At 38.2% G+C, this 16,458-nt stretch overlaps 2 protein-coding genes across 3 annotated transcripts; one reads left to right on the top strand and one right to left on the bottom strand.

Annotated features, from left to right (window-relative positions):
- Positions 1 to 2,336: 2,336 nt before the first annotated feature.
- Positions 2,337 to 4,619, top strand: LOC131355503 (protein transport protein Sec61 subunit gamma). Of its 2 annotated transcripts, none has more exons than XM_058393830.1 (4): positions 2,337 to 2,478; positions 2,738 to 2,844; positions 4,246 to 4,348; positions 4,464 to 4,619. In XM_058393830.1, the coding sequence occupies exons 2-4, from the start codon at positions 2,751 to 2,753 to the stop codon at positions 4,471 to 4,473; spliced, it is 207 nt and encodes a 68-aa protein (XP_058249813.1). In that variant the 5' UTR covers positions 2,337 to 2,478; positions 2,738 to 2,750; the 3' UTR covers positions 4,474 to 4,619. The 2 variants fall into 2 exon arrangements, with proteins under 2 accessions (XP_058249813.1, XP_058249814.1); XM_058393831.1 differs by having other exon boundaries at positions 2,348 to 2,478; positions 2,742 to 2,844.
- Positions 4,620 to 6,793: 2,174 nt separating this feature from the next.
- On the bottom strand, positions 6,794 to 14,508 carry LOC131355754 (uncharacterized). Its single transcript, XM_058394221.1, has 3 exons — positions 13,852 to 14,508; positions 12,262 to 12,430; positions 6,794 to 12,078 (listed from the first exon to the last, which is right to left on the bottom strand). Exons 1-3 carry the CDS (start codon positions 14,506 to 14,508, stop codon positions 6,794 to 6,796), a joined length of 6,111 nt encoding a protein of 2,036 aa, XP_058250204.1.
- Positions 14,509 to 16,458: the final 1,950 nt, after the last annotated feature.

Here is a 16,458-nt window from a genome sequence, read left to right as displayed (position 1 = left end):
AAATTACCCCTTAGTAATTTCCACCTCCCACTCAATGTTCCTGGAATAGGCTTCAGATTAACTTCGATCCTAACCAGGATGAAGCGCTTATAGATGAAGATTTAATGAAGATTTAATGAGCATAAAATATATATATGTATATATATATATATATATATATATATATATATATATAGTTAAGCGATATATAGATAGAGAGATATAGTTAAGTAAATAAGATTTGTGCCACTTGAACACAAGAAAACATTTTAGTTTGTCAAACTTTTGATTATGTACTATTTATATTAATGAATACAGAAAGTTTGACTAAAACTATTACTTTCCAATTTATTTCAAAGCCTAGATCAGTTTATATAAAGATTCTTCATAAAAATTCAGCTGTTCTGGACAGTACTGAGAGATCTGAACATGGAATTCTTAATATTACTTTAGTGCACTAATATGTCCAATTTGTTTCTACTTGTATATTAGGGGCTTCATTTAACTAACTGAAATCAGCTATCCAGCATGTCCACTGTTTGCAGTGTTCCTTGTAATGTCAGAGTTGGCATGAAGATTATATAAGAAATATGATCTTGATTATTTTCTTGAAAATGCAGTCATACTGTGAAGTGTCTAAGCCATTAAACCAAACGTGCTGCACACATACACATACAAATGTATATTAAGTTACCTTGACTAAAGAAAGACATCATATGATCACCCCTCAGAAGCATCCACTAACAGTAGATTAATAACTGCACTCATTATTTTTACTTCCAGCAGGTGGCACTAACGTTTGGTAAGTTTTGTTGAAAGGCTTCAAGCTATGATTTTTTTGTTTGTTTTAAATATATAACTTGAAGAAAAGCTCCAAAAAGCTCTGGTAATAAAAGAAACGGCCATATATTCTCTATCGCAACATATACAATGTTGTATTTTCTGCAGTAGTGGTTAGTTCAGTTTATCTACTTATCTGCTACCATGTTGATGTGGAGTGTGGAGCTAGAGTGGAGAAAGTCTATTATTACAGCTTCAAAAGAGGAACAACATGTGATTTTAGACATTTCTCAAAAGTAATATTGTGATGACAAAATGAAGCTTTCTGAAACAATAAAAAATTTTAGGAAAATTAAAATAACACTATATATCACTATATCAGCTATAACGTTATGAACACTGAGAGGTGAAGTGAATAACACTGATTATCTCCTCATCATGGCACCTGTTAGTGGGTGGGATATATTAGGCAGCAAGTGAACATTTTGTCCTCAAAGTTGATGTGTTAGAAGCAGGAGAAATGGGCAAGTGTAAGGATTTGAGCGAGTCTGACAAGGGCCAAATTGTGATGGCTAGATGACTGGATCAGAGCATCTCCAAAACTGCAGCTCTTGTGGGGTGTTCCCGGTCTGCAGTGGTCAGTATCTATCAAAAAAGTTCCAAGGAAGGAACAGTGGTGAACTAGGTCATGGGTGGCCAAGGCTCATTGATGCACGTGGGGAGTGAAGGCTGGCCCGTGTGATCCGATCCAACAGACAAGCTACTGTTGCTCAAATTGCTGAAGAAGGTAATGCTGGTTCTGATAGAAAGGTGTCAGAATACACAGTTCATGACGGGTCAGGGCTGTTTTGGCAGCAAAAAGGCGACCAACACAATATAAACCTGGTGGTCATAAAGTTATGCCTGATCGGTGTAATTCGACGCTTTAACACATTAGCGGCCTCTAGTGGTCGAAAGCATGAAGTGCAGATAGTAATCTACTGCTGGGTCGTTACTTCACTGTTTACAAAACTAAAATCATTTATTGCTTGAAAAAGTCTCGAATCATGTGTTAATTATTATTATTATTATTATTATTATTATTATTATTATTATTTAAATAATGTTTCCAAGCACTCAAATGGTCTGGCACCGAAACGAAGCTTCTCGTGTTTATGGCAGACTGAGCCAAGAGACACTTAATTTGTACTGCGCATGTGCGGGAACTCAGGTTCCGTTCTGCGCATGCGCGGAACTGCTGCCACCCAACGCATTATAACATGGTATTATTAGTAGTATTATAACAAATACTTTGCCTTATAAATAAACTGCCGTGAATCGTTTCGTGATACTTACAAACAAGAAATAGACGCATTTCCGTACAAATCGTGTTTCCGGAACGGATCGAATAGTAAACACCTTAGAAGCTTAGGTGAATGTTTGTAAATTTCCCATTGGGATGAATAAAGTATCTATCTATCTATCTATCTATCTATCTATCTATCTATCTATCTATCTAAACTATTCTCATTGTACACGTATTGGTTCGCAGTTATCTCGTGGTCACGTGGAAAAATCTCCCGACGTCCGGTTGTGGGCCTGATATCGTACGCATTGCGCATGCGCCAGCTATAGGCAGCGTCATCACTTCGCCCTAGTTCTACGTGTATCTTTAAGAGCTCCGTATAAACCGAGCTTGTGCGAGTGAGTGTGGTTCATTTGGGATATTAAAGCTTGAAGGTACGCGTTATTTACACTCTTACTACAGTCATTTATTTGTTAAATGTATTAGAAGTAAATTAAGGATATAGTAATTCCAGTGATTATATAAGGAATTAAATGTTAACGTGTTGATATTGAATATATGCTAACGCTAACGCTGGTTATAAGGCTAGTGTCTCCCCACCACCACCACCACCCTGTGTGTTACTGTTGTGTTTCTTATTTACAGAAATTACTTTTATTAATACTGTTAACTTCTTGTCACGTTCTTGTACAGACAGACTGTTGTGATGGATCAGGTTATGCAGTTTGTGGAGCCAGGGCGGCAGTTTGTGAAGGACTCCATCAGACTGGTGAAGAGATGCACTAAACCTGATAGGAAAGGTACTATTTTTACTGTTTATCACAATACATTTGTTTAAATGTGGATATTGGATCCAGTATACTCTTGTGAGCTCAAACAAGTCTTTATTTACTAAAAAAAACCCAGTGTATTGTGTGTATAGCTCATACAGAACACAGTGATATGGCAGCAATCACTTTAAAGGGTTTTTTTCATATCCTCAGTTCTGATTGGTTGATTCATTTTGTATCATTTCAGATCTGGCTGTAATTCAAATCACATGTTTGTGTTTACACAATCATTTGAATATGTTCTTGTTTTATGGTAAAAAAGTAATTCACAGAAACTTATATGGTAGGCAGGGTACCATATCAGGGGTTGGGCTCGGCCCCTTAGTTCCAGTGAAAGGAACTCTTAATGCTTCAGCTTACAAAGACTGTGAGCCAGGCCTTCATATCTAACATCAGTGCCTGACCTTACAATTGTGCTTCTAGAGGAATGGTCAAAAATTCCCATAAACACACTCCTAAACCTTGTGGAAAGCCTTCCCAGAAGAGTTGAAGTTGTTATGGCTGGGGGAGGCCAACTTTATATTATATTCATGTGCATATAAAGGCAGAAGTCACAGTTTTGGCCCGGCTCGGAGTCTCTGCTCTAATTCCCAAAGGTGTTCTATCGGGATGAGGTCAGTTCCTCCACACCAAACTCACTTTTGGTCTTTATGGACCTTGCTTTGTGTACTGGTGTACAGTCATGTTGGAACAGGAAGGGGTCGTCCCCAAACTGTTCCCACAAAGTTGGGAGCATGAAATTGTCCAAAATGTCTTGGTATGCTGAAGCATTAAGAGTTCCTTTCACTGGAACTAAGGGGCCAAGTCCAACCCCTGAATTCAATGATTTGGAGGGGTGTCCCAAAACATTTGGCAATATAGCGAATCATAAACTGATCTTAGCTGAATTGTTTAGTTAAGGGACATTTATGGAAGGAGTTTCAGGTGTTACATGGTTTGCTTTTTTTTTGTCCTGTTAACCTCAAGATAAAGAAAATTAGAGCCTGGTGAGGGATTGACTGTTTATATTTGTAATAACAGGAACTACCTTGTTTGAGGACACCATTAAAATTTCTCTATACACTATTTAAAAAAAAAAAGGCATGATGGCATTCTGTAATCAAATGTAAATCGCTGTGAAATAAGAGGAATAAATCACTTCAGAATGTGCTGTTATAGGAAAATGATAAACTTTGGGCTGTTAACTCCCTGTAAGGCTGTTTAATACCACCCCAGTGTTGATTATAACCACACAGTACACACTCAGAAGTGTGCTTTTATCATAATTCAATTTTAGACCATATTATTGTTCTTATATCCTGATATCTTGCACTGGAAGTAGAACAAAAAGCTGTGATGCACCTAAATAATGTATCATTCTTGTCTTTACAGAGTTTCAGAAGATTGCCATGGCAACAGCAATTGGTTTTGCAATCATGGGCTTTATTGGGTTCTTCGTCAAGCTCATCCACATCCCCATTAACAACATCATTGTGTAAGTATGCCTTAAAAAGATTTTTTATTTTTAAATTGATCTTCTCCACAACCATCTGATCGAATGTGTTGAGTGAGTGATGTGTCTGATGTGATATACCGATCTTCTTTTACAGTGGTGGTTAAACTGTGTACCAGAGACTGAACTGATAGACTTCTGCCTTGATGAGTTGTTTTTTTCCCCCTTGTATGTAAATAAATTTAAGTATTAAACATTCTTAAACAAGAATGTGCCATACACTCTGTATTGTATAAAAAACTCTTTTTACACATATCCATGGTTCGTGTTTTCTTTTCTTTTTAATTGGACTGTCCTGCAATTAATACAGCAAATGAACACATTCTACTGGCTTGTTTTGCATATGGAAATAAATACAGAACTAAGTTATTAACTAAGCTTATCGAGTTCTTATTAAGCACAACATTGTGATGGTCTGGAACACCAGTAACAAAGAAAGTCGTGCTCTGTCGCATTGCACATAATTGTTAGTTTTTTTACTTTGGTATTTTAAAATGTCTATATGAAATGTGTATATGAGTACAGCAGCACACATTTGGCCAAAGATGTTTAGTCTTGATTATCTGAAACATTTTGGAGTACCTAAATAAAACATAACCCCAAGCCACCACAGAATTTCTATTGCGTGACTATAGATTTTTTTTTTTTTTTTTTTTTTTTACAAATGACCATAAAATCTCACTGATCTCAAATTGGACAGAATGATTTGTTTTTTTTTTTCTGCCCTCATGTGTTTGATCATCTTGACATTTACATCCCCATAAACGCTGCAGTTCCCCTCAGCGGATAACTCGTATTCGGGTCTGCTCTCATTCAGGAATTCAATTAACCTGTGCATATGTTTAAGTCAACAACATGCAGTGACTGGTGCTGATTTATTTATTTATTTTTTGGAACAAACTTTAAAATGAAACTGTTAGTAATGCAAGACTGTAAATAACCAATTATCAGGTGATTATGTATCATTACTGCTAAGATGAAATATTGAAAATGTTACTAGTTAAAGTCAGCTGTTAAAACATGCAATACATGTACTATGAATCAGTGTATTTGAGTTCAATGTGGGCTTATTATTAGTAATGAAGGTAATCATTAAAACACAAACACACACTAGAAAGTTGCCTAATCAAAGTCCTCCTTTCTTTCTGGCTTGCCAATTTCTCAATGACCTTCTGGTTAAAGTCAGTCATCTCAGTCACCAGTCTCTTTTGCATTGACAGTAAGGTCAATGTATTCAATAAGATGTGCTGGAAGAGCACCGAGTGGAAGCTCGACCTCCATCACGTGACTGCTGCTGAATTTGCAAATTGGGTCGATCTGCTCCAAGCTCCTTGATTATTTTCTGTGAAGCTGTGTCCAAGCTCCTCAGTTTTATTATGAACACCTGTTCAAATATTACTTTCATTATTTGAAAACATTCAATATTCTCCTTAGGAGTCTATATCTCAATATCAGTCATGACCATCATATCAAACATTATCTAATTAACATGTGTTCATTGTAATTCAGGAGAACAATTTGGATTGGTACTGGAAGGTGATGTGAAACTATTTATAATTTTAATTTCACTACTTATGTTATTATAAAACATACTGATTTGATCCCTTTGACCAGTTTCAAAATGCATCTGAACTTTGATGACTTACACATTACATTAATCTTATCTAACTTCTAAAAATATATATATATATATATAATGACTATGCTCCAAAACCACAAGACAAGTAGCACTTACAAAGGTTTAGGTTTTTCAAGTTTGCTCAGTTGTGCTCCGTTCTAAACACCACTTAGTATTATAAACATTTTTCAAGTTTTACTATCATTACTATCAATGAGCTACACTATGTTGCCAAATGTTTTAGGACATTTGCGTTTAATGTAATATGCAGCTATAACAGCTTCAACTCTTCTGGGAAGGCTTTCCACAAGGTTAAGGAGTGTGTTTATGGGAATTTTTGACCATTTTACTCTAGAAGTGCATTTGTGAGGTCAGGCACTGATGTTGAATGAGAAGGCCTGGCTCGTAGTCTCCGCTCTAATTCATCCCAAAGGTGTTCTATCAGGTTGAGGTTCAGGCCAGTCAAGTTCCTCCACACCAAACTCTCATCCATGTCTTTATGGACCTTGCTTTGTGCACTGGTGTGCAGTCATGTTGGAACAGGAAGGGGTCATCCCCAAACTCTTCCCACAAAGTTGGGAGCATGAAATTGTCCAAAATGCCTTGGTATGCTGAAGCATTAAGAGTTCCTTTCACTGGAACTAAGGGGACAAAACTTTTGGCAATATAGTGCATTTTTTTATAGAGGCACAAATGTGGAGGGTTAAACTCTCTTGATATGATTAAAGAGTAATCCTCCTACAATATTTCAGTTCTTAATATAGAGGGGAAACTAAGAGATAAAGAAAAAACACATATACAGGTGCTGTTTACAGTATTGGACAATGCTGTCCACATCTAAGACTCAGACCCTCTACTGACTCTTCTTCATGTGGTGTGTTGCACCTTAAGCTCTGGGATTTGGCCAATTTCTCCACTACACTGGATGACATGCTGTCCGCTGGATGGACTTTCCCAGACGCCAGTTTAAACTCAACGGATGAAAAAGAGGGCAGGCTTCCATTTTTCTGTGCACACATTCTCGCTGTTTCTCCCATTGGTGATACTTCCTTGCTTTTTCGAGTGAAACCTCTTCCTCTGTTACTGGTAACGCTCTGGTTATCCAGGAAAGGGTCCGAGTCGCTACTGTGGGACATGTTGAAGTATGTACACTTGGGTGTTGATGGCTTGGTCATGTCTTCCAGTTCGGAAGAGGATATGACAGCTAGTTGGGACGGTTGTATCCCACAAGGTATGTAGGGAGCGTCCTCACTGGTGTGACCTGTGTCAACCGAAGTCGTGTCTACATTTTCATACATTCCCATAGGAACAGGAGGAGATTTACGAATGAGGTGATTTTCTTTAAGAAGCCACCTGCCCTTATCTATCAGGATCCCTTCCTCGGAGCCAGTCTTTGTATGAAAGGCTAGACATTGTGCAAGCTCAGAATTCCCAGTAGAGTCTGAAGAGTTGCAGTAGACTGGCTCCTGCAAAATACTGTTAACCATGGAGTCAGGAAAAGAGCTAAGACTGTTAATGCTCTTTAAATTAGGGCTAGCTATTAGTTTTGTGTCTGGATAAGCTTTCTTTGAACCATTATCCAGGGATTTAGCTTTTCTGTCCATGTTCTCAGAGCTTTGCTTTATGTTACCTTGGTAAATGAGCAACCTCTCTGCCTCGTCCTCTCCACTTTCTGTAAAAAGATCTGTAGAAACCCGTGACAGGTCTCCTCCACTGTCTGATGTATCAGGCCTGTAATCGGAGAGGTCAGATGTATTGGGGCTAGGAAGGCATGTCCTAGCATATTGATTGTCTATATTGCTTTTAGTTAAAGACATCACTCTGTTTTTGCATCTGTCTGGTTCGATACGTAGAAAGCCATTTGAATCATATGTGAAAATCAGAGCAGACGACTTCAGTGCTAAATTGACAAAATCCAGCAGCTGCTGAGGAAATACTGTAGGATGCACACAGTGACATTCATGATCCATATCTGCTTCTTCTAAGCCTGCAGAATCAGACTGGGCTTTGTTTTTGTCCTCGATTTTGCATGATTTCCCTGCCAGAAAGCCTTCATTCTGAGTATCCAAGACTTTGTCAGTATCTACTACACTGCTCTGCTTGTCATCAAGTTCATCTGTTTCATCCGCTTTTTCCTCAGCAGTAGGAGTCAGATTCTTACTGACGCTTTCTTCATCCATCGACTGGAGGTGAGGTTCAGCTAATGCTTCTCGACCTTTAGAAGACACTGAATAGTAGTGGTCTGAATATTCACTTTCTTGATGCACATATAGAGGAGAGATTGGTTCTGGATCAAAATCTTCATTCTCATCTGCTTCTTCATCATTTTCATTAGCATTATGAGTCTGCTCCTCTTCTGATTTCTGGAGCTCAGGCTCAGTTTCAGTTTCTTGCCAAGTGTGGGAGTTTTTATCCTCTTGATCGGACACAGAAGAATGGTGTGGCTTGGCAGGTGGATTTTCACATTCTAATGTGCTACACATTGTTTCTTCATGGTCACTGTTGATCTCAACTTCCTTTGGGCAATAATCATCAGTATTGTGTGAGCAAGCTTCATCTACACTAAAGCTGGACGCTCCTAATCTAGCAGCGTTGTGTATTGTATTCTTCTCTTCTGTTTGGATGGGACTAATGTTTGCGTGGTGTTCTTCTGCAGTCTCTGTTTCTGAAGCCACGGATGTTATATTTTCACGTTCAGCATATTCCCTAGATTCACAATAGGTGTCTTCTTCCTTTAAATGCATGCTACATTCTTCTAAACTATCTGTACAATCTCCCCTTTTACTGAAGATTTCGTCAATCACCTCAGAATTTGCCATTTCCGAAGTGGGAGAAAGCAGTTCAGATTCGGATTGCATACAGCCTACATGTTCTTGCCATTTCACTTGATCTTCCAGATTACTTGGACTATAATTTGGGGTCTCATCAGCTAGGCTTATCTCATCCTCTGTGTACTTTTCCCCAATCATTTGGATATTGTCCATCATGTCGTGTTTGACCTCACACAGATCATCTTTGCTTGGCTCATTATCAACATGCCCTTCCTGCTTTGTCTTAACATCATCCATAATTTCATTGATTTGCACAATTAGTCCTTCTTGGTTAGTCATATCCTCAATTTGGACATTTTCCCCTCTTTCTGATTCCTCCATAGCTAGGGAATTAGATTCGAGCAAGTGCAGTTCTTCAGATTCTTTGGATAACTCTGCAGGCTTAGTGTTTGTAATATCATCATATTCACTTACACTTTCCTCAGAATATTTTCTTTCTTCCTCTAAGAACCCCTTAAAACCATCTTTTAATATAGCATTCTCATTCTCACAAGCAATACTGGTGGTTTGGTTTTCATGACCAGAATGCTCCATACTGGGATCTGCTTCATTGAAATTTGTCAAGTCACTCCTAACAAGTGAAGAAATCTCTTTGCGGAGATCCTCACACATGTTAAGCTCGTCCATTACCTCTCTGATACCAAAAATGTGCCCTTTATCTTGATCTTCCTCTTCTGAGTTGACCTCAAGAGCAAACTCTTGCTCTGACTGTCTTGGTGACATCGGGGGACTTTCTTTGATATCATTTTTTTCTTGGAAATCTTTCAAACTCTTCTTTAACTGAGCAGAAGTTGAGCTGTGGAGACTTGCCAGACTGGCCTTAAGCTCTTCTTCGTCCTCTATGCTGGCCAACTTTTGGATGGATTGCATGACCTGCAGAGCTTCTGGATCACTGCCTGAGTTATTAGAATTGGCAGAATCTGAGTTTTCATTGGCAGAGTTGGCGATTCCATCTCTCAGTGTCATCACTGTCAGGAAGGAGAGAAGAGTCTTAGATGGAGAGCCAAAAACAGAGGCTAACTGTGATGAGAAGTCAGGAAGGCTACTGGATTTCTTCTTCGTCTTCAAAGTTGATAGATAAGAATGACTACAGGCTCTTCTGATATATTTGATAGATGAACATAACTGCTCCAAAACGTGTTTCATTCCTGACCTAGGGCTCAACTGTGTGTTTGGTGATGTTTCACTGCCAGCATCTGGCAATTGCAATTTTGGGAAATCCTCTGAAGATTTATTCTTTCTTCTGCCAATCTCCTGTTCAGCAGTGTGTATTCTCACACTTGGCATTGATTTACAGAATCTTCCCAGGTTCTGTGCCTCCACAGGTTCTCCCTCACACCTAATTTGCAGCGGTTGTCGAGACACTGGCTTCTGCACAGTAGAAACTTCAACAGAGGAACAATTCTCCACCAGATTGTCTTTGTCTAATTCACTTCTCATCTCTGAAACATCTGAGAAATCACTTTCAATCTGGAACCTAGCTCTAGATTCTTGTGGGTTTAACTCATCCATATAGGGCACTGATTCAGGGTGGTTTTTTTCTAGCCAGTTTTCCACATACTGGTGCACGTTGCAGGGAGATGAATGGAGCACTGGCATTGAAACACTTTCACTCAACTCCTTGCTCCCTTTAGGAGATTTTGTTATGCTGCCATTTACAGACATTTGCTTTGTCAGAATCTTAAAAGGTGCTGAATGAGATGGTGGGAAAAGGTCTAATTTTTCCTTCATGTTAGGCCTTAGCATGTCATTACGACCAAAGTTTATATTTTGAGATGTGTCCATCAACATGGTATTATGACTTTTTGTGTTTATCCTCTCAGGTAACTGAACTTTCGTTCTTTTTTTAACCTTCTGCCCATATCTGTCACTTTCTGTAACAGATTCTGGAGAACCACTGTTCTTTAGGTCTTTCAAAAAGTCTGTAACACTACCTTTCTGCTTTTTGTCACTTGCAGTGCTTTTCAAAAACACAGGTTTGTTTGACCTTTCAGATTTTTGGGCCGTTTTTGTTTTCTTACTTAAAAGTCTTTTATTTCTCTCTTTAGCGGATATCTCCACTCCTTTGTCTGAGGATTCACACCTGGCTTGATTTTCATAGTCGGTGAAGGTGCTTATTGTTTGTGAATGGTCTGATTGACCAGACAGTAAAGTTAAAAGTTCATTGTTCCTAGAATTCCCAGAACCAGACAGTTTGGTAAGATCAGTATCAAAGTCATTACTTGAAGACTGAGGCCCTGATTCAGTTGAGTCTGGCTTTCTGTGTTCTTGAGACATAAATTCAAACCCGTCATCCTCATCAGCCCAGGATTTTGCTAAATAGTTTCCACATCTATCTTGTGAATGATGAATATGCATTACAGTTTCTGTAATCTCTTTTCCTTTGTTGTGCAGCTGAAGAACCTCGGACATCCCTGAGATAGTTGAGTAAGTCTTATTGTGTTTGCCTTCTCCCAAATTTTTCTTCCTGGGTTTTGGTACAGGTCTTGTACTGCTAGAGCTGCTATGACTCACAACACAGTACCCTTCAAGTAGTTCACCTTCAGCGGTGTGCTCCAAATATGAGTATGTACCAACTCTGCTTTCCTGAACCTCAGTTTGTGATCGCCTCTTTATATTCTCCGCAGAGGTTTCTTTCCTTCTGACACGTCTAGGTCCTGGAGTAGATGGCCGCCTGAAACATGGTTTGGGGTTTTCCAAGGCCTCAGAGGTGGCACTTCCACAGTGATTGTCTCCTTCATTATTTAATTTGATTGGATTACAACTTTGTGTATTCTCATTTTTGGATCCATAGCTGTTTATATTTGAGTGTCTTGTTCTATTGTTGTTATTGTCTTTATTATCGGGGGAGTTGTAGCTTGAGACTGGTTGTGAAGAAGCTGCCATTTCCTGGCTATTAACACAGGCTCGACTCACTGTGGTGGTCCAGTAAATCATCTCCTCTTGCTTTATAGTAAGACGGACTTTCATCTCTACGGTCATGCTGCCGTCCTGATTCACGCGAAAGGATTTCTCAATCTCATCGTCTGAAGGAATAATTAAGCGATCCCTTTCATCTATTCCTGACGCGAAGTCGCATTTCTCCATCTCTTCTGATTCTAGTGCTTGGTTGTTCACACTCACCATCGATCCTATTTTCATGTCAGTCTCATCGGAGTGACTTCCATTTAGTGACATATTGATCTGATTTACGAAATATCTTTCTGATGATAATGAGAAATTTCTTGATCTTGGTCTGCTGCTAATAGTTTTTTCTTGAATTTCTTTCCAGTTATTTTCTTTTTTTATTTCCATGTGTGAAGCAAAACAAAGAAGAAAAAAGTAAATACATGAATACATTTGAATTATAATAATGACTATTCTTGGCATAACCCTGTGAGTTAACACTTAAAGACAACACTGATTTTACACACTTGTCTCTTACTCACACTTATCGTACTGCTTACTTGGCGATGGCTGTGTCTTTGTTGGTCCCATGGATTCAGATACGGCCGAGTGAGAGGGCTGAGAGCGTGATGTAGATGCTTGGAGATTGAAGTTAGCCGGCTGAAAGGGTTCATTACCAGCTGCTATGATGATGCCAGAGCACAGGATCAGGGCCGGCAGACCTTCAACCTAGCAATGGAATGGTGTACTATATATATATAAATATATTCTTTCATAATTTTTTATTTACAGTTGATTTTGTAAGTCATCCTGTAATAATTAATCCCAATCAGCATACTGGGAACTTTTAGACACATACAGTTTTTCTATAAGATGACAGATATTTCATTCATCATCGATTATAAATTCACACTGAGCTGCTAGTAGCAGGTTCTCTGGCTAACATTAGATAGATACAATACAGATGAGAAAATACATTAAACAAAAGACAGACTGGATAAAAGAGTTTGTCCTGTTACCTGGCTTTGCTCTGAAGATTTGCAGAGAGCAAGATGAGCACTGAAGGTGAAACTGCAAAGATGAATGCTAGTCCTTTGCTCTGCTAATGTTAGTCATGCTAAGTTTTGTTACACAGAGATAGCACTGTATCATCATGCTCAAAACAATCATCAGTGCATGATAGGAGGTCTAGCTTTGTGGTTCTAGATCCGGGAATATATTTAAACATTTATCTATTGACTATCTATGCCAATTTATCTAGGCGTAGCATGTGACACTGCAGGAAAATGTGTTCTAGAAAGTTAGCATAGTCTATGTATTTGTTTATATCATTTGTTTATATTTATATGGTTGTAGTTGGGATGCAGCTATACAGCAGCCAGCATGCAAAGGTTAAAAATATGAAATGTTCCGGGAATTGTAAAACATTTAAAGTGATCCAGATGATAGTATTTTTAAAATTTCAACTGTATACAAGATTTCTTCATTGTCTTTCCCCTGTAAACTTTGTATTTGTTTTTCACTTGAAGTTTGTTGGGTAGTATATGACATATTAGGTGGAACAAATTCTCACAAAATTTATCATGGTTATCTCACATAAACCTACAATCTCTCTCGAAAACAAAATACTGTATGGACCACCTGCATTTTTTGCAGTAGTTATGGTTTCCCTTTACAGAAATTATTATTATTATTATTATTATTATTATTATTATTGTTGTTGTTGTTGTTGTTGTTGTTGTAATATCTTATTCCACTTCTAGTTGATGCTGCCCTGTCCTTCACTGTGTCTATTGTCCCATTTAGTCATTTATTTATTGTCTTGTGTTGCTTATTGTAGTTCTGTGTTGTTTTATGTAGCACCTGGGTCCTGTAGGAACATCTTTTTCATTTCATTGTGTACTGTACCAGCTGTATATGTTTGAAGCCACTTAATACTTAACATCTCTGTCACAGGGGTGTGTAGACTTCTTATATCCACTGTAGTTATACATATTACATCTTTTATATTCTTTTTTATAAATCTGTTGAGCCCTCAAAAGCAATCAGTTAGTCAAATAATGCATTTTGTGTCAAGCATGTGATGCTTTAGGCATAAAGCATGAATACTGACAAGCTGGGATCAAAGACATTACTTTTAAAGCACTTACTCGTCTGCCATCAGTCATGTAAAGCTTAACCACAGGAAACTGCATGACTTGGGAAAGGTATTCCAAGAGAGCCTCAAAAGTCGGAGCTGTCCTCCTCTGCAAAACAACTATGCGCTTTGTGATGGGATCTCTGTTTTTAAAAACCACAAGCCGTTTTGGTGTCCTGACTGTCACTGAGCTTTCAGCCATTTTTGCCATCCTGCCCACTTCATTCTTCTTGACTAGCTGCCGGATCAGTCCTCTGCGCCCCTGTCGTCCTGTGCTGGTAGGTCTGGTGCTGTTCCAGGGGACATGTCTCCGGTTGATCTCATCTAGGTTCAGGGGTTTGACCTTTCTTTGATCTGAGCAGACATAAGAGGCCCCATGCCGCAGATCGTCTAAGCTCTGGATGGAGTGTGTACCTTTGGGCGTTGTGATGGTGCGTACCCCAAACGGTAGAGGCACTTTGTTTGAAAGGGCATCCAGCAGGGCATCAAACGTCTTGAACGTACGACTGTTGATGACAACCCAGTGTCCAGAAAACTGCGGGTCTCCACTCTTGTAAAAACAAACTCTCTTTGAGTCTCTGGATGCGAGTAGGGGTCTGGAGGGCGGAGTTTGCATGCTCCAGGAGAAAACATCTGGCTGTTGTAGGTCATGATGGAAAGGTGTATTCATGGTCAAGCAGATCTACTATTTAAAAAATAAAAGACAACACAATTCTGAATGAATATTGTTTTCTGTTGAGGAGCTTTGGGCATGAGACACGATACTACATTACCTTGCTTTCTCTATATTCATTTACTTGTATATACTGTGACTGACATAGATCTTGTTATAAATATTTGTGTTATTTTTTCTGTTTATCTAAAACAAAATGATCATCTGATTGGATAATATTGATTTATAAGACAATTACTTTGAAATCTAGATAAAGGTCTGCTTTTTGATGTGTCCTGGGCCAATTATAACATATTTACTTTATTTAATTTGTTATTAAATATGTGTATGATGTTTACAGTCATACACTATACATCATGATAGTATGTATAATGTTAAAAAAACAAAAAACAAAAAAACATACTCTATGTCAATGCATTATGAATGAATAAATCATTTTAACAGTATCGGATAAGAGAGAGAGATTTTTGTTTCAATTTTTCAATTTTTATTTTTACAGATTAGACTATTCATATAGACTTCACATACTTGTGTAAAAAAAAAAACAAAGATGGAAATGAAATATCTTACCTTAATTCACATTTCAGGTGATCCTGATGTGGGACTGGTGAGCTGCTAGTCCAGTCACTGAAAAGCTTATCTATGACACACACACTCGCGTGGCTATTTTTGGATGGCCAGCATCAGAGTTAATTTGTGTAATCTTTGCTCACGGTTAATCAGCATTTTAAGCAAGGGAAAATGCAGTGCAAGATTTTAGTTGAAGCACATTTATATATAATAGTAAACATTTATTAAAAATTGATGTATGTGCATTGAAATAATATTCACTTTAGTATTCTCAGTATGTGGTCAGTAAGTAATAAGTGACCAATTTATATATATATAAAAAACTTCCTAGGATTTTGTGCTCTGAAAATTTCACTTTTTAGGGTCTTTAGCTCTTCTTTTCACTCAGACCAGATGAAGAAAGCTGAAGAAAGCACGTGTGTGTGTGTGTGTGTGTGTATGTGTGAGATAGCTAGCAGATGGCTGAGAGTGTTTCTAGCTCCTTGCAGGGATGTAATCAGATTTGGGCAGTGTGCTAATAGGGATTAGTGTGTGTGAGAGAGTGAGGGTTTATTCTGCACCTAACAATAAGGGAAATCGAAGTCTAAAGCTGGTGCCTCTCTGTTGGAGACCGACACAAACCACTGTACAAGTAGAACAATAATGCAGTGATTGTGTAATAAAAATGTTTACAGTTTAAAAATGTTTATGTTAGGTCTGGAAGTCATGCGAAGTAACAGGAACATTTCTTAGTCTTACATAAAACTTACATAAAACATTGATGTGCAGAAAGTAACACAAGCTTAAATTGGAATGAAGTATCTATCTATCTATCTATCTATCTATCTATCTATCTATCTATCTATCTATCTATCTATCTATCTATCTATCTATCTATCTATCTATCTATCTATCTATCTATCTATCTATCTATCTATCTATCTATCTATCTATCTATCTATCTATCTATCTATCTATCTGGGAACAGTTTGGGGATGACCCCTTCCTGTTTTAACATGACAAAGCAAGGTCCATAAAGACATGGATGAGAGACTTTGGTGTGGGAGAACAGAGTCCTGACCTCAACCTTTTTGGAATAAATTAGAACAGAGACTGTGAGCCAGGCCAAAACTGGGATGTCTGCCTTTACATGCACTTGAATTTAATATGGAGTTGGCCCGCCCTTTGCAGCTATAACAGCTTCAACTCTTCTGGGAAAGCTTTCCACAAGGTTTAGGAGTGTGTTTATGGGAATCTTTGACCATTCCTCTAAAAGTGCATTTGTGAGGTCATGAGAAGGTCTGGCTCGCAGTCTCCGCATTAATTCATCCCAAAGGTGTTCTATCAGGTTGAGGTCAGGACTCTGTGAAGTTCCTCCACACCAAACTCACTCATCCA

This window comes from Hemibagrus wyckioides, linkage group LG07 (assembly GCF_019097595.1).
Source record: "Hemibagrus wyckioides isolate EC202008001 linkage group LG07, SWU_Hwy_1.0, whole genome shotgun sequence".
NCBI lineage: Eukaryota > Metazoa > Chordata > Actinopteri > Siluriformes > Bagridae > Hemibagrus > Hemibagrus wyckioides.
This window is presented reverse-complemented; position numbering and strand designations above follow the sequence as displayed.